Source organism: Mustela lutreola, chromosome 1 (assembly GCF_030435805.1).
Source record: "Mustela lutreola isolate mMusLut2 chromosome 1, mMusLut2.pri, whole genome shotgun sequence".
Classification (NCBI taxonomy): domain Eukaryota; kingdom Metazoa; phylum Chordata; class Mammalia; order Carnivora; family Mustelidae; genus Mustela; species Mustela lutreola.
Window position 1 is genome coordinate 284,333,087 of NC_081290.1, and position 20,696 is coordinate 284,353,782.

Consider the following 20,696-nt stretch of genomic DNA (forward strand, 5'->3'; position numbering starts at 1 on the left):
GGGGAGGGCCTGACGTGCGCGCGCTCCAGGAGGCGGGGCAAAGCGTGGCTTCTGAAGCTCCACCTCCCCGCTACGCCATTAAGGTTTTGCGCTTGAGCGGCGGAATAGTTTAGGTCTTTCGGCCGGTGGCTGGGTCCGGGATGGCTTCGGACTCCGGGGACCGCGGGACCGCCTGCACGGTGAGCGTCGAGGCCTCGTGTGCGAGTGTCTCGGCCCCTGGGGTGGTTGTTAACGCAGGGAAAGGTTAACGCAGGCACCTGGGGCGGGGCCTCGGGCCTCCGCGGGTAACGGGTTCGAGATTAGCAGGGCCCTTGGCTTTAACGTTGGGGGTTTGGTTTGGGACCGATAACGACTGGTAATGAGGGCCTGAGAAGGGGTCACGTGAGGGCGTTTCCCAGGGCTTTTGGGGTGGTCCTACGGCAAATAGTGAAACAGTCACGCAAAGGGGTTCCCGAGTCTCATCAACCGGTCCCTGCCGCCCTTGCAGTTGGAGTTCACAGTGCAGATGACCTGTCAGAGCTGCGTGGACGCCGTGCGCACGTCCCTGCAAGGGGTGGCAGGTAAGAGCCAGAACAACTTTTGCGGACAGTCCGGAGGCCTCTAGAAGGAGCCGGCTAATCTCTTAAACCAACAACACTGTTCCCATTTACACATGTGGAAGAACACAGAGGTAGGAAGGAACGTCTTCCGAGAGTCAGAGACCCGGAGAGTCAGAGCCTTGAGTATAGATCTCCAGCCTGCCAGGCCAGAGCCCTCTACAGGCTCTGGTGCGTCTTACATCTCAGGTGCCCAGGGAGTGAGGAGCTAGACTGGGCATACATGGGCCCACCTCCAGAGGGTGTATCCTGGATAGCAAGCAGCTCTTGCTTGCGAAATGGCATAATCTTGACAAAGCCAACAGCAGCCCTGGCTATGTTCCATCCTAGGCAGCTCCCAATTCTTATGAGCCAGCTAACTGGTCTGGAGGTGACCTTGCACGGTCAGAAACATCTGAGCAGGCAGAACCACCAGCGTGGCCCTGGGAACCGCTTGCCTTTGATTCTGTTAAATGTTCATCCAGTCATTCAGCAGGTATGGACCGGACCCTGGGGGCTTTTTAGGGAGAAGAGTTCACAAATGTTTCAGACACAGTCCCTGCCCCCAGGGAACGATGAGCATGCGAGCGTCGCTCATGGGACAGATGAGGTGAGATGGATTCTAAGCTGGGACAGTGGTGGCACTTGGCCGGTACAGGGCAGCGATAGTGGATAAGGGTATGTGACTTCAAATTCCTTTCTTTGCATTCACATCCCAGCTTTGCCTCTTAGCCTCACCGTAGACGTCATGCATGTTACTACTTTTGCCTGTTTCTTCCGTGTTTAAATGGGGATGATAATGGAAGCTACCCTGGAGGATTGTCATGAAGAGTTAGTTGGTTAATACCTGTAAAGCACTTTATTTATTTTTTTTTTAAAGATTTTATTTATTTGACAGACAGAGATCACAGGTAGGCAGAGAGGCAGGCAGAGAGAGAGGAGGAAGCAGGCTCCCTGCTGAGCAGAGAGCCTGATGCGGGGCTCCATCCCAGGACCCTGAGATCATGACCTGAGCCAAAGCAGAGGCTTAACCCACTGAGCCACCAAGGTACCCTGTAAAGCACTTTAAAAAAATCTCTGACATGTAGTGAGAGCGCACTAAGTCTTAGAAAATGTGAGAGGAAGGGCTTACAGGTGGCAGTTTGATTGGGCAGAAGCACTTGGGGACAGACATTGAAGCAGAGCGAGCGAGCGAGAGAAATGTTTTTAAAAAGATACTCTTTATTTATTTGACAGAGACCACACAAGCAGGGTTAGGGGACGGTGGGGAAGCAGGCCCCCCATTGAGCAGGGAACCCAATTCAGGACTCGATCTCAGGACCCTGAAATAATGACCTGAACCAAAGGCAGCCACTTTAACCAACTGAACCACCCAGCTGCCCCGCGAGAGAGAAATTTGCCTTCACCAGGAGGCCTGGGAGCTTTGGGGAAGAGGGTTTTGCTCCTCTTAGAGTAAGTGGGAGGAGCTCCCAGCGCAAGGCCCACTTCCTTGGACCCTTATCACACACCCTAGAGTTCCCTGTGGCCTTGTGTTTTCTTTCTTAGTGGGCTTTGAGCGAAGCAAGGGCTGGCGTGGCCGCACTCAGGACCAGCCCTGCTGAATCTTGCTCAGCTGCGGAGCCAGCCTCCTTCTTGCTTCAGGTGTGGTTCAAGAATTCTAGAAGTGCACTGTTACAGGGAGTAGCCCACTGGGGCCCTCCCACTCAAGGAGCAGAGAGTCAACTCTTAGGACCCAGGACAGGAACCCACCTGTGTGGAAGTCAGTCCTTTGGAAAGTCTTGTCTGCTCTGAATCTAAAATATATTCGGAATTTAGTGGCCTCTCTTTTTCCATTCTTTGGCCTTCACACGAATCCAAGCCACCTTCCTTCTCCCTGACCCACACGAGAACCTCATCTTCATGGCTTCCTCTTGCCTCTGTTGTCCCCTCCAATAGCTTTTCTTTTTTTTTTAATTTTTATTTCTTTATTTGACAGAGAGACCACAAGTAGGCAGAGAGGCAGGCAAAGAGAGAGGGGGAAGCAGGCTCCCCGCTGAGCAAAGAGCCTGATGTAGGGCTCGATCCCAGGACCCTGAGATCACAACCCGAAGGCAGCGGCTTAACCCACTGAGCCACCCAGGAGCCCCATCCAACAGCTTTTCCGTACAGAAGCTCAAGTGATTTTAAAATTACACCTTAGAGGGGCGCCTAGGTGGCTCATTGGGTTAAGCCTCTGCCTTTGGCTCAGGTCATGATCTCAGGGTCCTGGGGTCGAGCCCCGCATCGGGTTCTCTGCTCAGCAGGGAGCCTGCTTCCTCCTCTCTCTCTGCCTGCCTGTCTGCCTACCTGTGATCTCTGTCAAATAACTAAATTAATTAATTAAATAAAATTACACCTTAGGGGCACCTGAGTGGCTCAGTGGGTTAAGCTGCTGCCTTCGGCTCAGGTCATGATCTCGCGTCCCGGGATCGAGTCCCACATCGGGCTCTCTGCTCGGCAGGGAGCCTGCTTCCTCCTCCTCTCTCTCTCTGCCTGCCTCTCTGCCTACTTGTGATCTCTCTCTGTCAAATAAATAAATAAAATCTTTAAAAAATAAAAAAAATTACACCTTAGATAATATCATTGTCCTGTTCATTTAGGCCTTTAATAACCCTCTGAGTTAGGTAGTAGTAGTATATCCATTTGCAAATGAAGCAGCTGAACAGAAAACTCAACAGAAAGGTTGAGTAACTTGTCTAAGGCCACACAGGTGGTATGTGGCAGACTCAGGATTTCAACTCCAGAGTCCACTCTCAACCACTGTACACTGTGCCTTCTCTCAGTGACCTCCCAGTGCATTAAAATTGAAATCCGGATTCTTTCCTGTTGGGCCTTGCTTGACTGGTCTCCACTTATAGCTCCCTGTCTCATTATTGTCTTTATTCCCAACTGTAGCCACACTGGCCTTCACTGTTGTTCCTGCCCATGCTGTTCCCTCGCTTGGAAGGCTGTTACCTGACTACATTCAGGCCTTTGCTTAGGGTCCCAGACCAGCCTCAGTGGCTCGCCCACATTTGTTCCCTAACACCTAGCTCACCGATCACTCCTTTCACTGTCTGCATCGCTCTTGTGTGTATATTTGACATTTGTATCCCTGCCCTGGAACACATGCTATTTCCTGGGGCACAGATGTTGCATGACTTGTTCCCCGCACACTTCTACTGGCTGGAACGCGGCCCGTGATGGGTGCTTAGTGTCTGCTTGTTAAATGAGGTGAGCAAGCAAAATTTCTCATACTGTGCACCCTACTGGGCTCTGGGAGCCTCCATGGGAGCTGAACCACACTTTCTGTGGGGCAGGGGGACCGAGCATCAGCTTTGGGGTGGGACAGGCTGCCTTCTGCACTTTGGAACCTCAAGCCAGTTGGGTCACCCTCTAGCCTCCTTTCCTCACCTGCCAGATGAGGGCAGTATCCTCGTCCTAATGTGTGTAAGATGGAGCACAGCTCTTGGCATCCCCTGGAGGCTCGGAGCACTGGAGTCCCCCATCACCCTCCCGTACCCCCTTTGCGGCCATGGACATTCAGAGGCATCTCTAGGCAGACCCAGAACTCACAACGCTCCACTGGCTGCCTGGTGGCACAGGGTAGCATTTTGTGCGAAGTGAGGGCCAGTTTGGTAACTTGGAGGGTTTTCTTCTCACAGAATCGCCCTGTACTTGCAGGGGTGGGGCTGCGAGTCTCCCCACTTCTGCCCCTCCCCCGACAGTGTCCCTGCGCCTTGCCTTGCCCGTACCCTGGGGGTTGTTATTCCCGTCTCTGCCTGGTGGTTAATCCAGGCATAGCTTGGCTTTTCCCACAGCCTGGGAGGACCCCTGGGGACAAAGACCAGTGCGTTCCCTGACCCTGGTCTCTTCCACACCCAGCCCAGCACACATTTGTTGAGAGAATACGGAGGGAACCCAGAGATGAAGGGAACAACAGTAGTCCCTGTAGCCTTCGGTTCACAGAGCGCCATCTCAACAGCGTGAATCTGATTTAACCTTTGTCTTCTTGACTGCGCACTGCTCCCCTGGGCTTTATGCGCGGAGCAATAAACACATTTGCCAAGATCAGAGAGAGATGAGGTGAGAGCAGCATGACTGTCCCCAGTCCCTCCCCTGTGCACTGGCTAAGGTTGGAGAGTTCTCTTAAAAGGCTTGGGAGCCCTGAGTATCTGAATGAAAGAGAAGTGCCTTCTCTTCCTTCTCCCGGGTGGCTCGATGGCCCCCGAAGATGAGCAGGTGTCCGAGTCATCCCACAGTCTCTGCACGCAAGGTGACGTCGGGGATTTGATGGGCAGTTGAAACACACTAACTTTTGAACCTGACCCTTGTGGATCACACAGAGCTCTCGCGCTTACAGAGGATTGTAGTCAGGGCAGCGTGAGATCCTTGGGGGAAGAGGGAGCTACAGGAGGACAGAGGATGGGGTCCTAACCCAGCCTGCAGGGTGGGGGCTGTTTCAGGGTGACCAGCGTCCAGATGTGCTCCAGAGCTAGGCGGCCTTAGATGAGTTCCATTTCCACAACTTACTACACTGTGCCTTTGAGCAAGGTTCTTAAATCTTTCTGTGCATTGGGCGCCTGGGTGGCTCAGTGGGTTAAAGCCTCTGCCTTTGGCTCAGGTCATGATCTCAGGGTCCTGGGATTGAGGCCCGTATCGGGCTCTCTGCTCAGCTGGGAGCCTGCTTCCTCCTCTCTGCCTGCCTCTCTGCCTACTTGTGATCCATGTCTGTCAAATAAATAAATAAAAATCTTAAAAAAAAAAAATCTTTCCGTGCATTAATACTCTCATCTGTGATAAAGGGATAATAGGACCCACCTCGGGGCGCCTGGGTGGCTCAGTGGATTAAGCCTCTGCCTTCGGCTCAGGTCATGATCCCAGGGTCCTGGGATCGAGCCCCGCATCGGGCTCTCTGCTCAGCTGGGAGCCTGCTTCCTCCTCTCTCTGCCTGCCTCTCTGCCTACTTGTAATCTCTCTCGCTGTTAAATACATAAATAAAATCTTTTAAAAAAAAAATAGGACCCACCTCACAGGGTCACCTGACTGTCTAATGAGCTAATATGGGAAAAGTACAAAAAAGCCCACAGTGCACGTGCGGCAGATGTGAGTTCTCATGATGATGATGATAGCTCCCCCCCACCCCGTTTTTTGATGTGTGTAACAGCTTTATTGACATATAATTCAAATATCACAGAATATTCCCATTTTAAGTGTACATTTTAATGGTTTTTAAGATGTTCAGAGCTGTGTGGCCGTTACCACTGCCACTTGTATGTTTCGGCCCCTCGTGAAGGAATCGTGCCCTTCAGCTATCGGCCTCCCGTTCCCCGATCCCCTCATCCTCTCTCTGTCTCTAGGGTTTTCCCTCTTTGGGATTTTCTGTCCATGATGGCATCACCTACCACATGAGCTTTTGTGGCCCGCGCTCACTTCACATCGTATTTTCAAGCTCCTTCCCTATGGTGGCATTATGGGCAGTTCCTTCCCTTGTATCTTTTTATGGCTGAGAAATAATGGCTACCCGTTTTCTTTATCCATTCATCTGTTGATGGGCATTTGGGTTATTTTTACCTTTTGGCTATCGTGAATCATGGACTGTTAATTGATGGGCTGCTTTTATAAAAACATATTAAAATAATTATTTGTGTTTTTCAAGTTGTAAAGCATGCCTGGCACATAATAAGGACCAATAATACTCCTGGGGGTAAGGGGGCCTTATCCCCACTTTATTCCTAAAGATACAGACTCAGAGAGGTTGAGGGCCCGGCACAGTCAGAAGGCGGTTTCCGAGCTTGCCTGCAGCCGTGGGAAGGTTGGTGAAGATGAGTTGGGGAGGGACGGGTCTCTCTCATCCCTGCTCCCGGCACAGGGGTGTCAGCCCTCTGCTGCCTTCTCCCCTCTGTCTCCTTCTAGGTGTCCAGAGTGTGGAAGTGCAGCTGGAGAACCAGATGGTCCTGGTGCAGACCACGCTGCCCAGCCAAGAGGTGCAGGCCCTTCTGGAAGGCACAGGGCGGCAGGCAGTGCTCAAGGGCATGGGGAGTGGCCTGTTGCGTGAGTAGCCACTCTGGCCCCGGCCTTGGCCTCTCTGGAAGGGAGGTGGCCTGGCGCTGGTACATACCTAAACCATAGGATTTGGGGGTGTGGGGTTCGAGTGACTTTGGGGAAGGCGGGAAAGTTATGTGGAGCTCTCTCCCTGCCCTTCCTGGGCCGTGTGGGGCTAGCCAAGGTGGCGAGCCAGCCCGGCTGTCTGGTACCTTGCAGAGAATCTGGGGGCAGCAGTTGCCATTCTGGAGGGCCCTGGTCCTGTGCAAGGGGTGGTGCGCTTCCTGCAGCTGAGCCCTGAACGCTGCCTCATCGAGGGGACCATTGATGGCCTGGAGCCTGGGCTGCATGGACTCCACGTCCATCAGTTTGGGGACCTCACGGGGAGCTGCGACAGGTGAGTCATCTGTGACCTGCCCTGTGGCATCTTCATCCCCTGCTCGTGCATCCCCCGGCGTGCCGGGGCTGTATGCAGCTACCCGCACACGCTTTTACGCTTGGTCCTCACAAGAACCGCGAGGCCTGTCCACCCAGGCCCAGTGTGCGGACGAGGAAGTGGAAGCTCCGAGGTTAAATGACCAAGGCCCTGGGGCATGTGAATGGTGGGGTGGGATTTGAACCCATATCTGACCTTAATGCTCCTGTTCGTGGCCATCGTATGGCCTCTGTGGCGGAAGTGACTTCTGGACACAGCGGGGCAGGTCCCCGTGTCACAGTGTTTGTTGAGCTGTGTGGCAGTTAGTTCTTACTCATCTGCGTCTCCCCTGAAAGCTTGGTGAGGGCGGGACCCACATCGGAGTCTGGCACAGAGTGAGTCTGTCGGGTGAGTGAGTAGAATAAACACAGTTAGAGTGAGACGGGGATCAGCGGCCTGGGAGCCAGTGTCTTGCTGCTCAACTGCTCCCTTTTCTTCTTAGCTGTGGGGACCATTTTAACCCTGATGGAGCATCTCACGGGGGCCCTCAGGACTCTGACCGGGTAAGTAGTCCATCCGGGGGGAGGCTTAGGCTGCGAGAGGGCCTGAGGCCTCAGGCAAGGCAGGCCACTCCTGGGGCCTTAGTGCACTATTTTTTGGTGCGGTCCCCTCGCTTTATTTTGTTCATTTAGAAACAACCCTTTCCGTGGTGGAGGTCCCCCCCCCCCCCCCCCACCGCCCAGGAGCTCCCAGTCCTGTGATGGAGACCCTTGAGAGCCCCGTGCCTGCAGGGCAGTGAGGAGATCCTTGCAGGAGCCTGTAGGAGGCCCCGGGAGCCCAGAGTATACGCACCCATCCTCCCTGAGCCCAAGGACATGGGCAGTGGGAGGAAGCTTCCTGGAGAAGCCGAACGTGTGGACGTTGAAAATCTTACCCAATGGCGCAGCTCCCTTCGTGGAGTTGCACTTTTCCCCAGAGAACTGTTTGCCTTCGGCGGGCGGCAGGCCACCTTGGTTTTGGCTCATCTGCATACGGCCTGTTCGGTTAGTCAGTCGCATTTTGCTGCAAGTTAACTCCGTTTTTTCCTCAGATAAACTTGGGTATTCTGAATGTTTTAATCCAGCACAGAATGTTTCAAACATTCCAAAGTACACAAACTTGTCCCAGGCTCCTGTGCCCTATGTCCCCATCACCCACTCTTTTTTTTTTTTTAATTAATTTATTTATTTGACAGAGAGATCACAAGTAGACAGGGAGGCCGGCAGAGAAAGGGGGAAGCAGGCTCCCCAGGGAGCCTGATGCGGGGCTTGATCCCAGGACCCTAAGATCATGACCTGAGCCAGAAGGCAGAGGCTTTAACCCACTGAGCCGCCCAGGCGTCTCTAAGGTAGAGTTTGTTTTGGTTTTTTTAGGTAGACTTGTTTTTTTTTGTTTTGTTTTGTTTTTTTAAAGATTTTATTTATTTATTTGACAGACAGAAATCACAAGTAGGCAGAGAAGCAGGCAGAGAGAGAGAAGGGGAAACAGGCTCCTGCTGAGCAGAGAGCCCTATGTGGGGCTCGATCCCAGGATCCTGAGACCATGACCTGAGCCGAAGGCAGAGACTTAATCCACTGAGCCACCCAGGCGCCCCAAGGTAGACTTGTTTCTTAATAAGAAACTTGATATTGCCAGAGAGATGGGAAAACCAGTTCTTTTTTTTTTTTTTTTTAGATTCTATTTATTTATTTGACAGAAAGACACAGTGAGAGACAGAATACAAGCAGGGGGAGTGGGAGAGGGAGAAGCAGGCTCTCTGCTATGCAGGGAGCCCCATGCAGGGCTCAGCCCCAGGTCCCTGGGATCATGGCCTGAGCAAAAGGCAGCCGTTTAACGACTGAGCCACCCAGGTGCCCCAAAAACCAGTTCTTGTAGCCATAAGAGCAGGCCCACTGTGAAAACAGTCTGTGGTGGTCAAATAAACATTAGTAGAGTCCCACTGGATTCTGGCCTGCAAGGTCCAAGAACTGCAGAAGGCCTATGTTTTCTTCTTCCTCTTCTTCTTTTTTTCTTTTTTTTTAAAGATTTATTTATTTATTTGACAGACAGAGATTACAAGTAGGCAGAGAGGCAGGCGGGGGGGGGGGGAGCAGGCTCCCTGCTGAGCAGAGAGCCCGATGTGGGGCTCGATCCCAGGACCCTGAGATCATGACCTGAGCCGAAGGCAGAGGCTTAACCCATTGAGCCACCCAGGTGCCCCTTCTTTTTCTTTTTTTAACATTTAATTATTTAATTATTTGAGAAAGAGCAAGCACATGTGTGGGGGAGGGACAGAGAGAGAGAGAGAGAGAAACTCTCAAGCAGACTCTCTGGTGAGTGCCCAGCCTGATGTGGGACTCGATCTCACGACCCTGCGATCATGACCTGAGCTGAAACCAAGAGGCCGATGCTTAAGGGATCCAAGCACCCAGGCACCCCCATGGTGCATGTTTCTTATTTCACGTACTTGATTTTTTGGACAGTTCTGTGGCATTTCAAAGGGTGAGAAGTTTGACTCCATTCCTCTCCTTCCCTGGGAAGCTGGAGAAGCCAGACGAGTTTTTGTCGGGCCCACTGTGTGGTGCTGTGTTTGTGCTCAGCATGGCAGCGGGTTCTTGCTGTGTGTCAGATGACTCCGAACTTGGGGGTTTAAAACAGCAAGCGTTCATCATCTCAGTTTCTCTGGAGCAGGAACCTGGATGCAGCTTAGCGGGGGGCCTCTGGCTTAGGGGGACTGTAGTCAAGGCGTGGCCGGGGCTGCCGTCATCTGAAGGCTCATGTTGCTCTTGGCAGCCTCCTCAGGTCCTCCCTGGCGGTTGGCCAGAGACATCAACCCTTTGCCACGTGGGCCTTTTCCTAGGGCGGCTCGCAACACAGCAGCTGGGCTTCCCTGAGAGCAAGTGCGTGAGAGAGGGCATCCCAGACTGAGCCAAGCCGTTCTCTTTCTGTAACCGAATCTAGCAAGTACACTAGGGCCAGCCCACTCAGTGGAGGAGCACACAAGGATGTAGTACGTGGGAAGGTGCATCGCACAGGCTGTTGTCCTCATCGAGCCTTGAGAGGTGCTGCACAGAAATCAAGCCAGAGAACAGAGAGTGTGAACTGTCAGACAAAGCGGAGAAAATGCCTTAGGCAGAGCCCCCAAGGCATGAACCAGCAAGGGGCATTTGGGAACTGGGAGCACCTTGTCTCTTACAAAGCCGAGATCAGAAGGGTGAGAAGCTGCCTTGCCACCTGTGCCTTGGCCTGTTTGGACCGGGCCCCTCTCTGGGCGGGGAATCAGGAGGGGCTGGACCCAGCTGCCCTAGCGTCCCCAAGTCCTTGATAGAGGAGGAGGAAGACTTGAGTAACATCTAGCCCGCTGAGGCCATCATGATGCCTGATGAATCCCTTTGGGATTTCTGCATCTGCTTTGGCCAGCTGGAAGTGAATTCAGTGTGGGAATTTACACCAGAGCCTGGTTGTCCCTTTGCACATCTCCTGACTGATCTCCAAGGGGCCTTCTCTTCTCTCGCCTGTCCCCAGTCCTTCCCCTTCATGCACTGTGCTAGAGGGATTGCTGCCAAGCACAGTGAACCGTGGCATGCCCCTGCCCACACCCTGAGGGCTCTGTAGGCCCAGCCCAGTTGCTGGGTGTGACATTCAAGGCCCTGCGGTCTGGTTCCTCCTTCCCCAAGTGCAGGGGAGGGAGAGGACCATGCTGCTGGGCCATGCCTCTGAGCCTCACTGCCAGGCTGCTCGCCCCTTCAGCCCAGTCCTGAAGATGCTCCTTGAGGCTCGGTATCCCCTCCCCTTCCTTGATCTTTGTACCCGAAAGGCTGCCCGTGCAGGGTCACACAGAGTGCCAGGCGTCAGCAGCAGATGTCTCTCTGGAAAACCGGATAAAGCAGAGGTGGAGCTCCTTGCTGCTTGTCAGCCCCACCACGCAGTGACATGCTCTGTGACCGTGCGTCTCAGCAAGGTCGTGTGCACCAGCCCACACGAGCAAGGCACCTGCTTCTGCCTAAAGTGTCTGATTGGAGACAACTTACTTGCACCAATGTGGGACTCTGTGACTTGTCAGTAGGGTCCGGTCCGCAGGAAACCTCTTCTGTGCCGTACTTAGTCTATGTTTCATAATCACTGGTCTGTTCTATGTCTGTCTCCCCACCACACTTCGAGATCCTTGCCCGGGGTTGGGGGGCTGCACACGTACCCCACCCCCATGCCGGCAGTGTGTGTCTGACGTAGGCAGTGCTCAGTCGATGTGTTGGGACATTTTGTGCTACCTTAAAAGGGAGAAGGTAGGCAGAGCCAGCTTCTGGGGGGGGCAGAACAGGCCCCCCTGCTCCGTGTGTTTTTCTCTCTTCCAGGAGGCTGGGAGTCAGGGAATGGTCCTGGCTGCTTCCTTAACTTAAGCCCAGGGGAATCGTAGACTGCCAAGAGTCAACGAGAGGTTGGAGAACTGGGCTCGCAAAGTGGTAGCAGTCGGGCTCGTTTCTGAGGCTGAGACACAGGAGGGGCAACAGCCTTGCAGGAGACATGGTCTGCTCCAGTGGGCAGGACCCCACGGAAGGCAGTGGCTGTCTGGCATTTCAGTACCCGGGAGGGAGCATCCGGTTCCCTTTCTTGTGCCCTCGGCCACCCCGTTATCCCACCAGACTGTACCCAGAGGAGGACATTGGTACCTTTGGGAAGGGGAATCGGATCCTGGGAAGCTAGAAGCTAGCAGGCTCGCCCCACGCACCCCTCTTCTCTCGCCCGGGTCTCATTGCAGCACCGTGGAGACCTGGGGAACGTGCACGCTGATGCTGACGGCCGAGCCAGCTTCAGGATAGAGGACGAGCAGCTGAAGGTAGTGCTAGAAGAGGAGGCGGGGTCTCTCCTAACCGGCCGCTGTCTGAGGCTGTTATCTGCCCTCAAAGGTATGGGATGTGATCGGCCGAAGCCTGGTCATCGACGAGGGAGAAGATGACCTGGGCCGGGGTGGCCATCCCTTATCCAAGGTCACGGGGAACTCAGGAGAGAGGTGAGAGATGCCACCCCCAGCAGGAGACTCCACTCAGCCAGTGGCTTATGGTCAAGCCCAGAGGAGCCCAGACCAGTGTCCAGGGCCTACCCCTGACCACACGTTCTTACTCAGGTTGGCTTGTGGCATCATCGCACGCTCTGCTGGCCTCTTCCAGAACCCCAAGCAGATCTGCTCCTGTGATGGCCTCACCATCTGGGAGGAGCGAGGCCGGCCTATTGCTGGTGAGGGACGGAAGGAGCTCGCCAAGCCGCCTGCCCACCTCTGAGCACAGCCTCAGCCCTGGGGTGGGGGCTGTTCTCCCCGCTGAGCACTGTCCGCTTCCAGAGAGAGGGGAGGGAGCCCTGCTTGCCTGGTCCCAGCAGAACTCGGGTACGGGGTGTGAAGGGTCACTTTGATGTTCCCTTGGCAAATTAAAGTTTTATTTTCATATGGAACTCTGGATTTTGTCCGTGTCCCAGTGTCCCTTTATGGGCTTACTGAACACAGTCTGTGTCTCTGGCCGTCATGTGAGAACTATCTCTTGGCTTTGGAGCCAAACAAAACTGGATTCAGATCTACACAGCTACCGAGGGCAGCATTCCCTTCAGGGTCACAGTGTGGGACCACGGCACGCAGGTGGCTGTCACACACCCTGCTTTAGTTTCTCCCTGTGCTTGGCCCTGTCGTGCGGGAAGTCGAGGGCTGCAGGTGGCTCTCTTCTCCCTGCCCTGTCAGCTGAGTAGCAGAAGAAGCCTGTCTGCTGAGGAGCAGAGCAGGCAGAGTCACAGGGAGCTCCTCTGAGCTGTTGGGTAATGTCAGACACCCCCGAGCGCCCGCTCTGGGCCTTTCCTGAGGCCTCCTGCTTCCTGACCTGGGGTGGGGTCAGGAGTCACTCCTGGATTTTCCCCAGGTATCCCCTCCTCCTGCTTTTTGAATTAGTTTGGCTTGAGTTGATTTTTTTAATTCACAAGTAAAAGACTTTTAATTAACCTAATAAGCAGAGTGTTTGGCGCAGGACCTGGCACGCAGGAAGTTAAGGGACCGGTGGCTGTGCTTCTGAGGCCAGACGGGGCCCCTGGAGGCTGCCCCAGCTGAGCCCTGCTCTCACAGGGATGGCCGGTATCCAAGGACTAATGTGTGGGGCCAGGGATTCTGGGCGTCCCCACTTAATGTTTTGCCTCCCTCCCCCGACACTCCTAACCCCCCACTGGACTTTGCCAGGCTTGCTCATCCATGACAAAACAGCTTTGATAACACAGTGGACTGTCAGAATACAAACTTTGCCCCTTACCATGTCTGCTTGGAACCAGGCAGGTGATTTTCCAGCCTGCTGACCTTGCTGACTTGTGCCTGACTCTGTTCCCATTCCCTAGGACTTTCCTCTTTCTCCCTCAAGGCCGCCGGCTCTGCGCCCAGCCCTAGCCCTTGGACCCTGCTCTCTCTTGCCAAGCCTGTGCTGGTTGCTTTCCAGCTCCCCTGATTCCTGGGAACCAAACCCCTTTCAAGCATGGGACCCAGGCTATCTTCCCCCGCCCCAAATCATTGCAGGAGCTCCTCATGGACCCTGCCCACAGCCAGCGCCTGGCCTCCTCTCTCCTTCATTCTGGAACGACAGCTGGGTTTCACCTTCCCATGGCCAAACCCTACCAAACCCTACCACTCTGTTCCCACTTTTAAAGAATCAGCATCCCCATAGCTTTTCTCTCTTTTAAACTCTTAACCGTTGGGGTTCCTGGGTGGCTCAGTGGGTTAAGCCTCTGCCTTCAGCTCAGGTCATGGTCTTGGGGTCCTGGGATCGAGCCCTGCATCGGGCTCTCTGTTCAGTGGAGAGACTGCTCCCCCCCCCGCCCCCCTGCCTGCCTCTCTGCCTACTTGTGATCTCTGTCAAATAAATAAAAATCTTCCCAAAAAAATGAACTCTTAACTGCATTGCTTTTTTTTTTTTTTTTAGATTTTATTATTTTTTTTAAGATTTATTTATTTGAGAGAGAGAGAGAGAGGGCAGGCACACGTGGTGGACGGGGAAGGATAGAGGGAAAAGAACCAGGCTCCCCGCTGAGCAGAGAGCCCGATGCGGGGCTCGATCCCAGGACCCCGTGATCATGACCAGGGCCGAAGGCAGATGCTTAACCCACTGAGCCCACCAGGTGCCCCAAGGTTTTATTTTTAAGTAATCTCTCCACCCAAGGTGGAATTTGAACTTACAGCCCTGAGATCATGAGTCACATGCTCTCCTGACAGAGCCAGGTGCCCTTTAACTGTGTAGTTTTTATTTTTTTTTTTTTTTAGTTTTTGTTTTGTTTTAAGAGAGAGAGAGAGATGGGGCGCCTGGGTGGCTCAGTGGGTTAAGCCGCTGCCTTCGGCTCAGGTCATGATCTCAGGGTCCTGGGATCGAGTCCTGCATCGGGCTCTCTGCTCGGCAGGGAGCCTGGTTCCCTCTCTCTCTCTCTCTCTCTCTCTCTCTCTGCCTGCCTCTCCTTCGACTTGTGATCTCTCTCTGTCAAATAAATAAATAAAATCTTAAAAAAAAAAAAGAGAGGGAGAGAGCATGACAGGGGGAGGGGCAGAGGGAGAAGCAGACTCCCCACTGGGCAGGGAGGCCAGTGTGGGGCTGGATCCCGGGACCCCGGGATCATGACCTGAGCCAAAGGCAGCGTCTAAACTGACTGAGCCACCCAGGCACTCCTAACTGTGTAGTTTTTAAACTTTGGTTTTAAACCACAGAACATGGTTCAAACACGGCTCTTAAAGGCTTAACTGTGAAGCAAATGTGGAAATTTGGCTAAAGTTCCAAAAAGTCCTGGGGCTCCTGGGAGCACAATTTGAAAATCTTTGCCAAATTCAGTCATGTTTGTGTTGTGTCTCAGTCTCTACCATGTCCACAAGCCCATTTGTACTATCATTTACCAACTACTTAAGAAATTTTTTAGCCACTTTTAAACTTAATTAAAAATGAAATTTTTATCATTTTTGGCTAACACCTATTAGTGATTATTAAGTGTTTTCTAAACACTCTATGCAGTAACTCATGTAATCCTCAAGGTGATGACACACAGTAGCTTCTGTTGTTATCCCGTGTTACAGATGAGCAAACTGAAGCACAGGGTGGTTATGTAACTTGCCCAAGGTCCCACAGCAGCGTCTCAGATCAGACCCAGGCGGGCCAGCTCGAGGTCTATACTCTTAACCACTGTTGGTTCTCACTGTAAGGTATGGGAAGTAGGATTCATTTGTCATAAACAGGAATTTGCTAGAGAAAGAAAATACATACATAGCTACTAAAATAATATTAAAAATATTAAAAATTAAAAATTGTTCTGTGAGCCACCCCAAAATTGTGTGTCACTCCAGTGGTTTTACACCGCGTTTCAGGGAACCCAGACACTTTCTTTTGTTTCCAGTTCTCTGCCTCCACTTATTACTTTTCCTCGGACCCAGGTGCTTTTTCAGTGGTCCCCAGCACCCCACCCCCCAGCCTCATGTCCACGTCTTAGAGACCTCTCCTCTCTCCCTTCCCTCTTCACTCTGGGTTTGCCCTTCCTGGCGTCCCGTTCTCAGTGCTGCCTGGGGCTCCACACTGGATTTGTAGAGCTGTGAACATTTAAGGAACCTCCTATTTTCGCAAGTAGGAGACCTTCTCCCCAGCAGAACTCTGGCAGAGGGGCCCAACTGGAGCCCCTTTCCAGAGCAGTGGCAGAGCCTCTTTTGGGGACTCCTGGCTGCCAGTGGGGGTCCCAGGAAGCAATAGGGCTGTGTCTGAAGGCAGCTGCAACTCTGGCTCCTGAAAATCCCTCTTCCTGTTCATCTGTCTTCTCCAGTGGCTCTCGGGGTGGGGGTGGGGGGGCTTGTCGCCGGACCAGCAGCATGAGCATCACTTGGAAAGGTTTGCAGGCAAATTCCTGGGCTTCCCTCCAGACTCATTGAATCAGAAACTCTGTGGGTGAAGCCTGGAAATCTGTTTTAAGAGCCTTCTAGGTGATTCTGAAACACACTAAAGTTTGAGAACTACTAGTCTCATCTTTTAAAAAAATGGTTAGCTCCGGGTCTGGTACCCTCCCAGAGCTGCGTGTATACCTGTCTTCTATCTTCATGTAGGAGCAGGGTCCGGGACCGTCCTCCAGCCCCCAAAGACTTCTCTTCAAATTTAAATACATATATGATACCTACTTCCAAGGAGGACTTGCTTTGTTTTAGCCAGAGACAAAGAGATTATATCTAAAAACCAAAGTGAGGGAATCACCATAAGAGCGTACACGGCTTTAAAGCAAAGGAATGCACCCAGGGTTCCCATGGCTTGGTTGCCTGCTAATACCATGAACAGTTTCAGTAGGAAAGAGCCATCTCTGTGTTTATGATGCGCGCTAGTGGTACTGGTGCCCTGAAAAGACGGTTAGTGATGACTTGGGGAGGGGGGAACTATTGTGATTTAGCTGATAATGGCCACTGAAGTTACCAGGTCCTAATCCCTAGAAGCTATAAATGTGACTTTATCTGAGTCTTTGCAGATGTGATTAAGTTAAAGATTGGGGGGGATGAGGCGATTATCCTGGATTATCTGGATGGGCCCTGAATGCAAGCACCTGGATCCTCACAAGGAGGAGACAGCGTTTTGACACAGAAGGTGGTGGGAGGACAATAGAGGGAAAAACTGAATGAAGCTGACCTTGAAGTTCGGTCTGCTGCAGCCACAGACCCAGGAGTGCCAGCAGCTCCTGGAAGCTGGCTGCGAGAGGCAGGGCGTGGATGGCCCTGCTGACAACGTGACTTCAGTCCGGGGCTAAGAATTTGATCTTTGGGCCTCCAGAACTGTGAGAAAATGAATTGTTGCTTTAAGTCACGCCGATTGTGGTGATGTCTTACAACAGCCACCAAGAAGCCAGCACGGTTAGGATTCAGTTTTATTAAAGTAACACATGTAAAACTTTGTTTTCCTTAAGCCTTTAAGTTCTAATTTCAAAACTTATTTTTCTATTTTCAAATCTGGTAAAATAAGAACATTATCCCCGGGGCACCTGGGTGGCTCAGTCAGTTAAGCGTCGGCCTTTGTCCTGGGTTGTGATCCCAGGTCATGGAATCAAGCCCCACGTCGGGATCCCTGCTCAGTGGGGAGTCTGCTTCTGCCTCTGCCCACCGTTCCCCCTGCTTGTGCATGCCCTTTCCCTTTCTCTCTCTCTCTCAAATAAATAAGATCTAAAATTAAATAAAATAAAAATCCTGTTTAAAAGTTAAGTAAATAAAGGGGCGCCTGGGTGGTTCAGTGGGTTGAGCCTCTGTCTTCGGCTCAGGTCATGATCTCAGGGTCCTGGGATCGAGCCCCACATCGGGCTCTCTGCTCTGCGGGGAGCCTGCTTTCCTTCCTCTCTCCCTGCCTCTCTGCCTACTTGTGATGTCTCTCTGTCAAATAAATAAATAAAATAAAATAAAATAAAATAAGTGAAGTAAAAATAAAATTTTAAAACTCATTTTTTTATTTTGTTGAAATAAAAATAACAGAAAATTATTTTAACCCTTTTTTTAAAGATTGTATTGGTTTGAGAGAAGGAATGGCGGGGAGAGAAAGAGAGCACGTGCACAAGCAGGGGGAGCGGCATGGCAGAGGAAGAAGCAGACTCCCCACTGAGCAGGGAGCCCGACGTGGGGCTAGAATCCAGGACCCCGGGATCAGGACCTGAGCCAAAGGCAGATGCTTAACTGTCTGAGCCACCCAGGCACTCGACCTTTTTTTTTTTTTTTTACTTGAGAGAGAAAGGGAGAGGGGAGAGGATGGGGAGAGAGAGGATAATCTTTTAAAAAATTAATTAGTTAACTAATTAATTTGAGAGAAGGAGCACAAGCAGAGGGATCAGCAGGCAGAGGGAGAAGCAGGCTTCCCACTGAGCAAGGAGCCCGATGCGGGACTCCATCCCAGGAGGCTGGGATCATGACCTGAGCCGAAAGCTAACGCTTAACCAGCTGAGCCACCCAGAGGCCCCAGAGAGAGGAGAATCTTAAGCAGTCTCCAGGCCCAGCATGGAGCCCACAGCAGGGTTTGATCTCATAACCCTGAGATCATGACCTGAACCAAAATCAAGAGTAGGACACTTAACCAATGAAGCCACCCAGATGCCCCTATTTTAACCTATTTTAACCCTATTTAAGTGTACCTTTTTGTGGCTTGCCTACATTCACAGTGTTGTACAACCAACACCATCATTCATCTCCAGAACTTGCTCATCTTCCTAATCGGAAACTCTCTCCCTGTTAAACACCAACTTTCCATTCCCTGTCCCCCAGCACCTAGCAAGCACTCTGGCAATCTACTGTCTGTCTCCATGGATTTTACTATTCTAGGGACCTCACGTAAGAGGAATCATACAATATTTGTTCTTCCGTGATTGGCTCATAAAATCAGTTTCTTGAGTATTCCTTTTAAGTTAGAAAACCAAGACTGATTTGTCAGATTCTCTAATAGGTCCGCATTTCTTCAAAATTCTTTCAAAATATTCAGGCTTCCCCAAATATGACAAAAATCTACTTGCGAGCTCAAAATTATTACCGGTATGTATTTCTTTACCTCAGTACGTTTGGTTTTAATTCTATATCTTCCCAGGATTAAGATAGATTACCCACTAAAAGGACACTTTCTCAGCTGAAAAGAAGTTGGGCTACAGTCCCCAGGACAGGAGCTACTGACCTCTGGGACTGCACGCGTCAAGGGCAGTTCTTCCTCTGCAATAAGTGTACTTGCTGGGTCTGTCTGCTTTAAATCATTGCTGTGGTAACGGAACTCCAAGGCCAAACCCTTCAGATGGCAATGGTTTTACAAACTATGGTCCCTAAATTCAGATTAAGCCTCTAAGGTATGTTTCCATAATCTCTTAATTTTATTACCTGATCTAAGCAATAAAAATTGTGTAAATTGCCTCCCTATCCCCACACCCCCACACTTGTAGATTTCTTCTTGATTTGATCGAATTAAACCCAGATAATCTACTAGAGGTTGGCTTTTCTTCTTTCCCTCCCCGCTTTCTCCTCCCCCCTCTCCTTCCCCCTCCTCCTCTCTCTCCTTCTCCTTGTCCTTCTAAGGACAGATCTTTTTCTGTCTGAAAATGTATCTACCACAAAGCAGCATCTTTCCATAATGAGTGAATTCCTTGCTAGTGTTTTCAACACTGCATTTATGGTCTATGTATGGCCATGTTTCATAATCATTCTTACTCATGCATATACCCAGGAAACTGTAATAGCGATGAGTGGGGCTTCGGGGCCGTCCAGATCCCAGGTCTACTGCTTTCTAGCTATGTGACCTTGGGGAATGCCTCTCAGTCTTCTCTATGAAACGGGGATTACAATAGACCAAACTCCTGAAATGATAATCCAACAAGATTGCCCGTGCAAAGAATAGCACCCGGCAAATTTAGTATTCAGTGTTCCGTGTTATTATTTTGTTTCCACTCACTCGTTCATTCTTTCATTCATTAAGGAATTCAGGAAGAACCTGCAACCATCTCAGGAAGCCCTCTGCTGCTGTTTAGCTGCATAGGAGGTAGAATCTGTGTAAATGTAACGTGAAATAAGACCTCTCCCCCATCTTTCCGATCACGTTGTTTCTGTGCTTTTTATGTCAGCAAAATGTACATGCTGTCCAATCTTTTTTTAAAATTTTTTAATTATTTATTTATTTATGTGACAGAGATCACAAGTAGGCAGAGAGGCAGGCAGACAGAGAGAGGGATGCAGGCTCCCTGCTGGGCAGAGAGCCCGATTCGGGGCTTGATCCCAGGACTCCAGGATCATGACCTGAGCTGAAGGCACAGGCTCAACCCACTGAGCCACCCAGGCGCCCCAACAAACTTAGTACTTTAAAAATTAAACTCGAGGCACCTGGGTGGCTCAATCAGTTAAGTGTCCGACCCTTGATTTCGGCTCAGGTCATGATCTCAGGGTTGTGAAATTGAACACCACTCACCCCCGTCAGGCTCCACGCTGGGTGTGCAGACTGTTCAAGATTCTCTTCTCCCTCTGCCTCTCCTCTCCAGCACTTGAGCATGTTCTGCACACACACTCTCTTTCAAAAGAAAAAAAAATTCAAAGTTTTTTCCCAAATATCCATTGCATCCTGTAGATTTTCTTTTATTTTCAGTAAAGGTACTTTTTTTTTTTTTAAGATTTTATTTGAGAGAGAGAGCAAGCACGAGTTGGGGGGTGCCTTGGCAGGGAGGGGAAGAGGGACAAGGCGACGCCCTGCTGAAGGGGAGCCCATTGTAGGGCTCAGTCCCAGGACCCTGAGATCATGACCTGAGTCAAAGTCAGACGCTTAAATGACTGAGCTATCCAGGCATCCCTTCATTAAGGTACTTTACATTTTATTTATTGTTTTTTTAGATAGAGAGAGAGAGAAGCAGGGAGAGGCAGAGGGAGGGAGAGAGAGCGAGAGCGAGAGCGAGAGACGGAAAGAGAGAGAAAGAGAATCTTAAGCAAGCATGCCCACTGCAGAGCCAACACAGGCCTCGATCTCACAACCTTGAGATCATGACCTGACCTGAACTGAAATCAAGAGTCAGATGCTTAACCAACTGAGGCATCCAGGCACCCCTAACTTTTAGTCCTCTTTTTTTTTTCTTTCATATTTTATTTATTTATTTGACAGATCGAGAGAGCACAAGTAGGGGAGCAG

At 51.4% G+C, this 20,696-nt stretch overlaps 1 protein-coding gene across 2 annotated transcripts; it reads left to right on the forward strand.

Annotated features, from left to right (window-relative positions):
* The first annotated feature begins 19 nt into the window (after positions 1-19).
* Positions 20-12,495, forward strand: CCS (copper chaperone for superoxide dismutase). 2 transcript variants are annotated; one of them, XM_059148437.1, is made up of 8 exons: positions 20-179; positions 488-560; positions 6,489-6,626; positions 6,837-7,014; positions 7,535-7,595; positions 11,807-11,884; positions 11,955-12,058; positions 12,173-12,495. In XM_059148437.1, exons 1-8 carry the CDS (start codon positions 141-143, stop codon positions 12,324-12,326), a joined length of 825 nt encoding a protein of 274 aa, XP_059004420.1. In that variant the 5' UTR covers positions 20-140; the 3' UTR covers positions 12,327-12,495. The 2 variants fall into 2 exon arrangements, with proteins under 2 accessions (XP_059004420.1, XP_059004429.1); XM_059148446.1 differs by lacking the exons at positions 20-179; positions 488-560 and adding exons at positions 1,034-1,071; positions 6,314-6,387.
* The last annotated feature ends 8,201 nt before the right edge of the window (positions 12,496-20,696 follow it).

What these genes read in the sequence shown, in the direction of transcription:
- CCS (XM_059148437.1), top strand. Translation starts at nt 141, where the DNA reads ATGGCTTCGGACTCCGGGGACCGCGGGACCGCCTGCACG. An exon ending in CTCACGGGGAGCTGCGACAG is followed by an intron (nt 7,015 to 7,534) that starts GTGAGTCATCTG and finishes TTTTCTTCTTAG; the next exon opens with CTGTGGGGACCATTTTAACC. An exon ending in ACGGGGAACTCAGGAGAGAG is followed by an intron (nt 12,059 to 12,172) that starts GTGAGAGATGCC and finishes GTTCTTACTCAG; the next exon opens with GTTGGCTTGTGGCATCATCG.